The sequence below is a fragment of the Natator depressus genome, chromosome 6 (genome assembly GCF_965152275.1).
Source record: "Natator depressus isolate rNatDep1 chromosome 6, rNatDep2.hap1, whole genome shotgun sequence".
Taxonomy (NCBI): domain Eukaryota; kingdom Metazoa; phylum Chordata; order Testudines; family Cheloniidae; genus Natator; species Natator depressus.
The window spans coordinates 41,278,011-41,290,710 of NC_134239.1; the positions used below are offsets into that span (position 1 = coordinate 41,278,011).

At 41.8% G+C, this 12,700-nt stretch overlaps 1 protein-coding gene across 16 annotated transcripts in view; it reads left to right on the forward strand.

Annotated features, from left to right (window-relative positions):
* PAX6 (paired box 6) overlaps positions 1 to 12,700 on the forward strand; it is a 31,640-nt gene that overhangs the window by 17,181 nt on the left and 1,759 nt on the right. For 7 of the 16 annotated variants that reach the window (XM_074955124.1, XM_074955122.1, XM_074955127.1 and 4 more), the window contains 8 exons: positions 543 to 584; positions 678 to 893; positions 1,365 to 1,530; positions 7,910 to 8,068; positions 8,902 to 8,984; positions 9,237 to 9,387; positions 9,522 to 9,637; positions 12,292 to 12,442. In XM_074955124.1, the coding sequence (XP_074811225.1) occupies positions 543 to 584; positions 678 to 893; positions 1,365 to 1,530; positions 7,910 to 8,068; positions 8,902 to 8,984; positions 9,237 to 9,387; positions 9,522 to 9,637; positions 12,292 to 12,442 (1,084 nt within the window). The remainder of the gene's footprint in view (positions 1 to 542; positions 585 to 677; positions 894 to 1,364; positions 1,531 to 7,909; positions 8,069 to 8,901; positions 8,985 to 9,236; positions 9,388 to 9,521; positions 9,638 to 12,291; positions 12,443 to 12,700) is intronic. The other 9 variants (XM_074955128.1, XM_074955120.1, XM_074955129.1 and 6 more) reach the window with 7 other exon arrangements.

Below are 12,700 nucleotides of genomic sequence, written 5' to 3' on the forward strand. Positions count from 1 at the left end.
TAAAAACCTTTCTTTCATTTTCTTCTGATACTACCATTCCCTGGCGCTCCAGTTAGTTTGCTGTAATACTCTGAATGATACAACCCAGCCTAATCTCAGTTCCCCCAGAGTTGATTGTGATTTCATGATATCGGAATGCATTTGCCGTTGCTTCTTGTTTATTTTTTTAAAAAGCAACAATAAAACCAAACCCACGCCTCTTTAGCCTGAAATGTAGATTTGTAGACACTAACATGATCTGGCACATTTTGTACATTTCAGCTTTATAACCCCCCCCCCCACTCTCTCCCTCCCAAAAAAGGATTAAGTATAAGAAAATTAAATACAATGAAAACTAGTCTGGCATAATCATTGTGCAGATTTAAGGCATATTTGAACATTAATACTAAAATACATTTTTATCAGATTTTTTTTCCTCCAAATGTTTTAAAAGTATCACATTTGTAGTTTGTAGGGCCACAAATGTAATTTTTTTTTTAAAGAAAGAAAACAATTTTCTAAGTAAGTTCTCATACCATTTAAGGTATATTTTTGTGTTATAGACCCATGCAGATGCAAAAGTCCAAGTGCTGGACAATCAAAACGTAAGCTTGTCATTGTTTAATGCATACTTAAACAATTTTATTTTTGTCTTGAAATTATTAATAATGTGATTTTCTGTCCGCTTCCCTATGCAGGTGTCGAATGGATGTGTGAGTAAAATTTTGGGCAGGTATTACGAAACTGGCTCCATCAGACCCAGGGCAATCGGAGGTAGTAAACCAAGAGTAGCGACTCCAGAAGTTGTAAGCAAAATAGCGCAGTATAAACGAGAGTGCCCCTCCATCTTTGCGTGGGAGATTCGAGACAGATTACTATCAGAGGGGGTCTGTACCAACGATAATATACCCAGTGTAAGTTCATGAAAAAAATCTTCCTATCTGTTGTGTTCAGTACCTGGTAGCTGTAGCGAGCCTCTGCTTCCTTTGTTTTGATATCAAATGAGAGGATAGTAGTTCACATCATTTGCATGTGGCAGGGTCAGACACATTTTTGCATAAAGAACTTGATAAATGCCTTAAAAATCCGAGTCATCCTTTACGCCTGGTCCATCAGGAATTCATAAATATATATGTATGCAAGACTAAAACAGGGAAAATCTCTTTGGGTTTATTAATGGAATCTGGTCAATCGCAATACAAAGCGATCAGTCTATGATAGCTGCTTCACTCAGTCAAATTATTATTATCACGTAATTTCTTTAATTATGTCCAGGTTAAATCAATCCAGAGCCCTGATGCAGAGGAGTGTGGTGATACTGAACTGAAGTCTTGTTGTAGGAGTGCTGCGCACTACCATTTTGTTTAATGTTGGTTGCCTTTCAGGTATCATCAATAAACAGAGTTCTACGCAACCTGGCTAGCGAAAAGCAACAGATGGGTGCAGATGGGATGTACGACAAGCTGAGAATGCTGAATGGGCAGACAGGGACGTGGGGCACGCGACCCGGATGGTACCCCGGGACGTCGGTGCCAGGACAGCCTACGCAAGGTAAGGCAGATCCCAGTCAGATGCGCTTCTGGGCTTTGCAAAGCTTGTCAACAAAAGGGCGCCTCTCCACACAGCCTCGTCCGAGCTCTCCGACGACACATTAAAAGCACAGGCGAGCATGGACGTTGATTATCTTTGCTGTGAATTTCCCCACAGAAAAATTTGTCAAAGTGAGGTTCGCTACATCCCTGAGGCTTTTAAAAAGGCAGCGGTTTTTGCAATGTCCCCTCCAATGTGTCCCTGTTGAAATGAATATTTTACCCTTTTCCAATAAACCCACCTAGTGTTATAGCTAAATCTCCCATTTAAATGCATCGAGAACCACCCTCTTGTAGGAGTATGACAAGCTAGCTCGCTGACAGACTGCGAGGTAAACATGATTGGATCATATTGCGCTTTACTGTCATTGACAAATTATGTGACTGTGAGCAGGACCCATATGGGATGATGGGGAAATAAATGCAGGTGTGTAGTGCAGCTCTAAGGAAGAGTGGGGGCTGATTAGCTGATTGGTTTCCAGTTTGGTTCTGAAATTTTGCATTCACAATCCCGTTTTTTCGGTGTAAAAGTGCCAGTGAAATAGCCACGCGGACCCGGCGTATGTCGGGGAGGTGTCTGAACGATTGATTTGATTCTTTACCTTGTCCATCAGCCTATTAATTAGAGTTTCTGCTCAGCATCCAAGCTGGCTTTTTGTGTGAGTGTCTCTAAACCCGGAGAGATGGGTCACACTATAAGGTAACTATCTCTGTAGGGTTATTGTCCCTCCTCAGTGGACCTGAAACAACTTTGTAAATATAGGAACCTGTTTATCCTGAAGATTAATAGGTATTTGTTGTAGGAATGACAAGGGGATAATATAAAGGATAATGGGATGGTCTGTTACATAGTTAAGATGGTTAATGGCTCCTGTTTGAATGCAGTCTCTGTTCAGGCTCAGACCTTTCCCTGGCTGTGGTCAGTTCTTTAGAAGAGGTGTCTATCCACAACCTGCTTTTTGTTTTCCCCCCGCAAGGAAAAAAAAACCAGTAACAGTATGCGGAATATCTGGTACAAAGGATGTTTCTGTCACACGCAAGAATTTGTTATGGGAACAATTCTGTCGCTATGTAATTGCTCATTAGAGATCGTTTTGTTTCTCATTAAGGCGACATGAATAAGCGTCTAGTTGAAGGAGACAGCTGTAGAAATGTTCCACAGGAGACCTCTGGACACGATATGGCACCGCTTGCCAATTAGACATGTCAGTTTTAAGAGAAGAAAACAATCCATGAAGGACACTAGAAAGATAAAGAGAAAAGCTCTCGCCTTTTTTGTCTAATATCATCTCCTTCTTTGGAACTGGGAGAGTCCTAATGATCGCCCGGTGTCTGGCTAGCTCAGAGAGAACTCAGCCGAAGTAATGGGTCCCAACGCCCTACCCGCACGTTTACCTGTGGGCTCAGACTTTCTCAGACAGCCTTTCGTGGTCCCGGTTTGGCAGGAGACAGAAAGTGCCTTAGAGAGTAAGCGAGGCTTGCCCTGGAAAGGGAAGGCTAACTAGCGCCCGAGTGCCCTTAATCACTCCCCTAGCCCTTGGAGGGGACCTGCCTTGTTACTGCACGGCCTGGCCCTTTGCTTCTGCGGAGGGGGAATGCGGGTAATGGAGCCAACCGTGGCTAATCTGTACCTTGTATATGGATTCTAGATGAGAGGCAGAGTTATATAGAGGACTCTGCATCTACATGCCTGCAGCCAAACTAGCTCGCTAGGGCTAACCCATATGGTATACGTATAGAATCTACCCTGTGCACCGACAGCTGTCTAAAATGTCTCTGTGTAACCTGTATGTATACAAGTGTCATCTGCCCTGTGTCGCTATCGCCGTTTGGAGACCCCTAAACTGATGTCTCGCCGGCTCCCACACTGAGTGGCATTCTCCGTGGTTTTGACTAGCCATTGCTGGTTTCATCGTTCATTTGAATTATTTAGCTGGGTGAAGGTTGGATTTGATCAGGGTGGAGCCCCCACCCAAGGCTGGGTCCCCTCCCCAAATCAGGCGGAAGGGGCAGGGGAGCGATCTCGCTTTGGGTGCCTGTAGGTGAACTGTTTCGAGTTTAACCTCAGTCTTTAGGATCCTTCTCTCTTTTTCTCCCCCCCCCCTTTTTTTCTCGTTAAATCAAATTACAGGCTGTTCAGAGCCCCGTATTGTAGCAACTAAAATGAGTGTCATTTTCGTCAATAGAATTCAAAATTGTTCAGGCACTTTTTTTCCTCCCTAGGTTTTAGAAAACGTGTTAAATGTAGAGATCAGTGCGGGATGCAAAGCTACACCCACTCCAAAGAAATGTGGCAGAGCAGCACTCCTAAAACTGAAACCTCCCCGCATCCGGACAGACTTGAGAGTCTGGGTTTGTTGCTAAATCTGAGATCGCCTCCCCCAGCCCTGCACTAGAGAGCCCCTGATAGCTTCTTCCAGACACCCCCTTGCCCAAGCCCGAAACCGGTGGGAGTGGTGGGAAACAGACTCGCCGCTTTCCACAGCGAGTGGGTTTGTAACTGGCCAGAGGCTGATGCGGCTGGGTGACGAGCGTTGCAATGGTTATATAATGCGTATTGTAGGGCAGTTGGGATGTCTTTGTCTCATTGTGTTTGCTAGTCTCTTTTTTCCCCCTGCGTTAGAGAATTAGCGATGGGACTGTTGGCATTGTGTGACATTTATTGGTGGATTTTGGCTTGTTTCTCGCATAGCCCCCACCCCGTCCCCCTCATCAAAAATGTGTCCGGGTTAAAGAGACACCCTAGCATCAGTCTGCGCTCTATGATACTAAGCAATGGGGAGAGGGTAAAAAATAAAATCAAGCAAAACATTCCCATGCTCATCCAGCTTGGAGCACACCAACCTTGGACCTGAGTTACAAAGAAGGTGCTGGAGCGGGGGAGAGGAAAGCTCGGGGGGGGGGGCACTCAAAGCAATTGCATCACAAAATTAAAATGAATAAAATGGATTTCCTCTGGAATATTCATGCTGGCGCTAATGTTTTTTCCTTGCAGGGCTATGTTCCTGGGTTTTAAGAGTCCATTACTCAGAAAGCATAAGGCAAGGTTAGGTCTCAGAGGGGGACAAATATGGTCTCAATCTGATAAACGCCATGCAGCAGTGAATAAAATAATGGATACATGAGGGCTGACAGAACAAAAAGAGACATCTCTATCCGGGAGAAATTCTCCAGTGATTTAGTGGGTTTAGGGATCACGGAGACACTGTTTCTTATCTCTCCCCCCCCCACCCTTATAAGTCTAAAGCCTTCTATAGGATTTAGACACTTTCTCTTTCAACAGATGCTACAATGTTTTGATCCCAGCTCTACAGCTGAAAGGTGCCGCAATTGGTTTGCTATCTTTTTTTGCTTGTTTTCCGCCTCACTGATTAAGACACTAAGAAACTAAGGAATGATTTTATTTCCCAGAGTCTTTTTTCTTCTTCTTCCAGGAAACAAATCCTACAGCCAGCGTCAGATGGTCTAGCTATAGGATAATGGGAACCACATTCACTCGCTTTCTTACGGATTAGGTCTAGAAGGTGGAACAGCCTATTGAGAACGTTTCTAAGAAGGCCCCCTTTTAAAAGAAGACATCTTAATTGTCTGACACTTTAAAAAATCATATTTGTTATTCTATGGCGAACCGTTAGTTCGATCAACAGTGTTTTAAAAGCACGAGTTTGGGCAAAGGAAGCGAATCAAAGCTAAACTTCCCAGGCGTTGCAAGAAAATGCTGTTTTAAGACCGTAAAAAGCCCTTCATTAAAGCTTTAGAAGGGATGGTTGGCTCCGGAAAAATAATTTTATTTTTTTTTAAATCACTCAATTTTTAAGTTTAAGATTGAGAAACTACAGTTTATTGTTGCAAGATCCAGGAGTATATTCAGTGAGCTGGCTGTAACCTCTCTTTTTGTACAACAAGGCTTGCACATGAAGGATGCTGTGCATTAATAACTGCTGACAAATTACGCGGGCACTGGGTTTTGATCACTAACCAACTTAAATGAAAAACTAAGGTGCGATATAGCCTTTTAAAAGAAGCCACTGCCGCCAGGGCTTGGATCGGGTCTACCACTCCGTAACCTCAGGTGGCGAGAAATAAACCAGAAAGAAAGGGATTGATTAACAAAAAAATATTCTTTGAAGACATCACTGGAGCCTTGTCAAAGAAACAGAGCCGGGTGCGCAGTGAAAATGCCCTTTACAAGGACGCCTTCCCTAGCGCAGTCCAGCGTCCATGAATTTAAGACTCTCCCTTCTAGCTGTGAGGGTTGCAAGTTTGGCTTCCTCTTCGATAAACAAGGGTCGGTTTAAAAGTTTGGCTAGGAAAATGCTGCTTAAGAAGCTGGGGGAACTAGCAGAGCGGACGGGAAGCCTTTCTAAAGGCACCCCCCTCCCCAAATAAAACCTAGGGTATGAACACACAAGTCCTTGCTTGGGAAACACTTCAAAAGTCACCCAGCAACTTCCACTAGTAAATAAAAACAGACCCTTGTGCTCTAATATGTTAGTTGAAGCTTATCTAATCTTAGCTAAGTAGTTTTCTCTCTTTCTGGTGTTGAGTAAACAGGCTCAGTGTATAGAGATGTCCTATTCACAAGTTTAGGGGTGTTCTTTCTTTCTCTTCTCCTATAGAAAGTAAAAATCCTAACTAGCATTGAGTAGCCCAGCCCAGGGGACAGTGATTAATGATAGTAGTGCATAAAGGTTAACATACTTCACTGAAAAGTCTGTTGACTGGGATCCTTGTGATACAATGTGGACCACTGCACGCCTCAAGAGAATCTTTTTGTTGTCCGCCCTGATTGTGTCCTCAAAATTCTGCCCACGAAAGTTTGCCAACCCTCCTGCCCCAAGAGTTTAATAGTTTCCCTTACTCTGCTGGCATTGTGTACTGGTGAAAAGCAGCCCTTTTCTATTCAAGTGTTGGTGGTCATCTCAATAGATCTACAAACGCCCATATGGTGACCACTGTAGATGAATCCAACTGTTTAAATGGGGGAGAAAGTTTGGGTTTTAAAACATTTCAAAGTGTTTGAAAAGATCTTACCAGATTCTGTCACAATTCGCTTAACGCTTTGAAGGCTGTGCCTATTGTTAGCTGATTATAAATGATATTACTTTAAAGTTGATTTCCCACAATATTTAAAGGATGTAACAGGAGTGTTGCCATTTATTTTGTAGCATAACTTTTCAAGCAAATTAGCATAAGTAGCCCCTGCCTCCCTTAGTCCAGCTTTCATTTAGCAACATCAAAATGTCTTGAAAAATATGCTCTGAAAAGAGAGGGAGAGTTAATTTAGTGACAACTTCTCTGCCTTAACAGAAATGTCCATTCCTTTTGCAAACCTTCCTGAGTGTCTGCAGACACTTTGAAAGACAGCTAGACCAAGTGCACATCTTTCCGTCCTACAGAAATGTGAAAACAATAAAATTTCCCCTTGTTTAATGATAGAAATTACATTAAAAGTGGTGGAAATGCCCTAATTAAAAATGTACCACTTAAATGATATGCCAAACGTTCAGCTGCAGAATAGCATATTTAGCTAGTTAGTGAACTCGCTACTATTTCTTTTAAAATTACATGTTAAATTTTTAAAAGAAATCTTACTTTTCTCTGGTGCAACACATTACAAAGAATGGACAGTCCTTTTATCTAAATATAAAATTCCATTTTCAGCAATTATAGCCTGTTCTTGGTGATGATATAATTACAGCTGTGCTCAGTAATAGGTGTCAAGGCAATGCACACTCATACAATAGTTGAATAAAACTGCAGAACAATGCAGGCACTTCTAAATTCACAACCTTTAAAATGAAATTGACTGTGCAGAATTCAAATAAAAACTGGATAAATATTTTTTAAAAAAGATTACAAGCTTGGTTTGGTTTCTTAATAGCATTTTCTACAAACCTATCAACATCTAATTGATTAGATAGGAATTACTGATTATAGATAATCTGAAATACTGAACATCACCGTTTTAAATATAGCAATAGGTAAATAAATTCTGCAGAGAAAGGAGACTGGCATGGCATGGCTTTTTAGTAAGGATTCAATATGAAGAATGATTTTCACTGGAAATGATTTTTATGCCTCTTTTATTCCAGAGTAAAAAAAGGAAAATATAATTATAGTACAGTGAGTTTTAATATTTAATATTTATGCCAAGATTGGAAAATAAAATGCTATTATATAACTTATGTCATCACTGAGCTATTACTTTGACACTTTAAGTGTGTTTAAGAAAAGTTGTCAGCAAACATGGCTGACCTGGTTTATGATTGAGTATTGCAACTATAGGAAGCTGATAGTTGGGCTGAATGTGTTTTAATGTCCTGTTGTGGTTGTTGCAGATGGCTGTCCACAACAGGAAGGAGGAGGTGAAAACACAAACTCCATCAGCTCTAATGGAGAAGATTCAGATGAGGCACAGATGAGACTTCAGCTGAAAAGAAAGCTGCAGAGAAATAGGACATCCTTTACCCAAGAGCAAATTGAAGCCCTTGAGAAAGGTGAGTGACATTTTCCAACTACTAAAATAGAAGAGAAAGCAAAATGCATCCTGGTTATGTTCAGAGCTAAATGGAAGTGGGGCATTCGCAGACGTTATATACATAGATAGAAAGGTACATAAAATCCATGCTTCCCACCCTTCTGTATTTTCCTCCAGCATGCTTCAGAGGTTTATTTATAGGCATTTTTATGGCATTCATCACTGTAGTATCTGAACAGCTGTAAAAAGTTTGATTTTAAAGGAAAATACTTAAGAGAGCATTAAAATTACCCCAGGCACAATACAATTCTATTCACAGCTTCCTACCCGTCCCTTCTTTAAATACATACCAACCGTCCCCAAATTGCAGGGCACACTGTGCATGCTGGCTGAATGAGAGTTATGGAACTCCCAGCTGCTGTTCACCCATCCTTGCTACAGGTCCCACTGTGACATGCTTAGGGCCTCATGAGCACAAAGATCCTTCACTGGCAGCAGACAGCTGTGTGCCAAGTCACTTGCTGGTGATTGACTCTCAGCTGCTTTGAGTCCTCTCTGAGCAGAGTCCTGGAACCCTAACACTCCCTGAGAAATATTTGCATTGGACCCAGTCCCACAAATCCTTACCTATGTGATCTCAGTGGGGACACCTATGTGAGTATGGCACAAATATTGCGCCATTACTAGCCCACACAAATTTCAACTTCACTTTTAAGTGACTGTCCTGTAGAATATATAGAGCATGGGAAATGCTAAGAAATGACCTGACATTTCAAATCTAGCTATGTTAAGTCATTAAAAAAAAAAAGTCTTTAGATCTAATGCGACATTGTTTTTTTGTTTTTTTTTCAGAATTTGAGAGAACTCATTATCCTGATGTGTTTGCCAGGGAGAGACTAGCTGCCAAAATAGACCTACCTGAAGCAAGAATACAGGTACTCAACTTCTTGTGCCCTTACATTTTTTTTATGACTGACTTTTTAAGGTACAAGGAAGCCATTGATCTTGATCAAACGTTTGTCCATCTCCAGCTTTGTGAGCATAAACAACAGACATAGGGTTGACTTATACTGAATGGATTGTTCTGCTCCAAGTAGGTTGTATGTTAGCATTGTGCCACTACATGTAATGAATGATTAGGTATAATCTTGCCTATGTAATAATTAAAAAAAACCCTTTATTTTCAGGTGTGGTTTTCCAACAGGAGGGCAAAATGGAGAAGGGAAGAGAAACTGAGGAATCAGAGAAGACAAGCCAGCAACACACCCAGCCATATTCCCATCAGCAGTAGTTTCAGCACAAGTGTCTACCAACCAATCCCGCAACCTACCACACCTGGTAATCTAAGACATATATTCAGATTAATTCATCCTTTCAGGGAACTAAAACATAATCCTCTGAATATATATATAACAAATGTTATCGAAGCTTAAACTAATGTGTTCATCTCCTATTTGTCTATTTTATTATAGTTTCCTCTTTCACATCAGGTTCAATGTTGGGCAGAACAGACACTGCGCTAACAAACACATACAGTGCTCTGCCACCCATGCCTAGCTTCACAATGGCTAACAACCTGCCTATGCAAGTAAGTAATATACTAAGTGATGAATGGCCAGATCCTCAACTTTGAGTGCCAAAAGGTCCATCAGAAGTCAGCGGAGCTTGGAGTGTGCCAGGAATACAGAGACAGGCCCTCGGTACAAATTAAGGAAGGGATTTTGAAAGGCACAAAGGCAGTTAGGGGGTCCCAACTCCCAGTGCAAGTGAATAGAAGCTGAGTGTATAACACACCTGTCTGTCTTTGAAAATATTTCCATTACAGTCCTAGCAGAAACAAAAAGGAAAGAGCAGCAATAATGATCAGTGGAGTGAAGAGAAATTTAAAAGACTACAATTATATAGTTTGGAAAGGAGAGGAGTGGGGAGGGACATGGTTAAATTATATAAAATAATGAATGGTATTTGCGTGGAGAAGGCCAATTGCACTCAAAATTGAAAAGCAACAAATTTAACATGAAGAAAATGAAAATACCTTGTTAAGAAAAAGAGAATTAACTTGTGGGACTCCTTGCTGCAGTATTATTGAGACAAACGACTTAGTAAATTGCTAAAAGGATTAGATATTTACTGCTCAGGTGCTATGGCTTTGGGCACATTAGAAACACATGAGAGAGAAAGATGTGATTGGCACCTGCAATTATGCTAGCTAAGTTAAGATTCCAAGAACTGTTGATCCTCATGCTTGAAAGCATAAAGTGATCACCAGAAGGGTTAGGAAGGAATCTACTCCTCTGGGGACTCCCCTATAGTCCTTTCAGATGCAAAATACAATTTTTTAAATGGTGGGGGCAGGGGCTGGGCATTGTAATTGTATTGGCCAGTTGTGAGGGTTTTACAGCTTTGTCTGAAGCATATAGCATTGATCAGTGTGGCAGACAGGATACTAGATTAGATGGGCTATAGATCTATTCCAGTATACTAATTACTATGTTACTAATTGCTCAGAATCAACCAAATAAAGTTTGGTGCTGCAGGCAGAATCCCTCAATCTTACAGAACAATGAAACAGTTAAACTCTTATTTATTGATATTCAAGGCCTTTGGTGCAATTCATGTCAGTCAGAGAGTGGGTGGCAAAATGTATGCCAGAGATACATTTTGGGAGTGCAGGAGACCCTCTTAAACTTCATTCCTCCTTGGGCTTGCCACTTATTACAGAGGCAAAATAATGTTAGGCACCTAGTTAGGTGCCTAACTCCTTTTGAAAACCCCAGCCTAAATATTCATTGCTGAGGGATAACTGTATAATTCATAAAGGTGGTGACTGAAATGAATTTGTAAGCGGATTGTGCATCATCAGCCTTAATCAATGACTATTTACGTTCTACCATGGCATATTTTATTTACACCATATTCTTTGCAGGTAGTGTGTAGATAGTGTGTATGCATGTAAGGTATATTTGCTTGTGTGGTACAAGGTTTTGTTGTCATGAGTTTGGGGCCAACTGCAGTTGTTTTGAGTAGGGCCCTACCAAATTCATGGTCCATTTTGGTCAATTTCACGGTCATAGGATTTTTAAAATAGTAAATTTCATGATTTCAGCTATTTAAATCTGAAATTTCATGGTGTTGTAATTGTAGGGTTCTGACCCAAAAAAGGAGATGTGGGGGGGTCGCAAGGTTATTGTAGGGATAACGCTGCCTTCAGAGCTGGGCAGCTGGAGAGCGGCAGCTGCTGGCCAGGAGTCCAGCTCTGAAAGCAGAGCAGCCACTAGCAGCAGCACAGAAGTACGGGTGTCATGGTGTGGTATTGCCACCCTTACTTCTGCACTGCTGCTGGCAGGGGGCTGCCTTCAGAGCTGGGTGCTTGGCCAGCAGCCACTGTCTCTGGCCGCCCAGCTCTAAAGGCAGCACAGATGTAAGAGTGGCAATACCACAACCTCCACTAAAATAACCTCTTGACACCCCCCCCCCAGCAACTCCCTTTTGGGTCAGGACTTTCTGATTTGAGAAATGCTGGTCTCCCCCGTGAAATCTGTAGAGTATAGGGTAAAGCACACAAAAGACCGGATTTCATGGGAGGAGACTAGATTTCGCAGTCCATGACACATTTTTCATGGCCGTGAATTTGGCAAAGTCCTAGTTATGAGTAATCCACTGACATGGATACCACCAAGAAACACACTGGAAAAAATATCTTTGTGTGTGTGTGTGTGTGAGAGAGAGAGAGAGAGAGAGAGAGAGAGAGAGACAGACAGACAGACATATACTGGTATACTCCAGTGAAGTTACTTCTGATTTACACCAATGTACGTGAGCGCAGAATTGGGCCCACACTCAATCTATCTGTATATGCAAATATCGTGAGGCCTATTCTCCTCTGCATAAGCAACAAGGCCAGCATTTCAAGCTTGGGTGCCGAAAGTTAGGTATCTAAATCCATATCTAGGCACTTAGATAAAATAGCCTTATTTTCAGATACCCTGAGCACCCTCAGCTTCTATTGACTTTTTATTAAGAGTGGTAACTGGCCAACATCTCTGAAAAGAAACCACTCGTTTAAGGTCCGTAATATGGATTTAGAAGACTAAATTTGGCTTGTTTGTGCTTATGCAAAAGAGGCTAGGACGGTCCAATGAAACTTCTGTGTGCTGGTAGATACCAATAGATGAAATGGAGGCTTCAAATCATTTTAAATTAATAGATTTGTAACATTATTTTGTCCTTTCCTCCCCACAGCCCCCAGTTCCCAGCCAGACCTCCTCCTACTCTTGCATGCTGCCCACTAGTCCGTCAGTGAATGGGCGGAGCTATGATACGTACACACCTCCTCACATGCAGACACACATGAACAGCCAGCCAATGGGCACTTCTGGAACCACTTCAACAGGTAGGTGTCCATTAATTTCTTCTACGAAGATAAATTTCCCACAGTTTGGTTTCACCACTATTCTACACTGTCTTTCTTTTAGACTAATATTCATTTGGTGCTAACCATCTGGCTGCCAAAGGGCCCAAACCTGTTACCAGTGGCTTAAATAGCGGCAGAATTTGACCAAAGGCCAAAATGTAAAACCTTCCTTGGCTTTTGGGGTGTCCATTGAAATCTTATTTTAAGTTGCAACTGAGAGGAGAGACAAAAACTGGT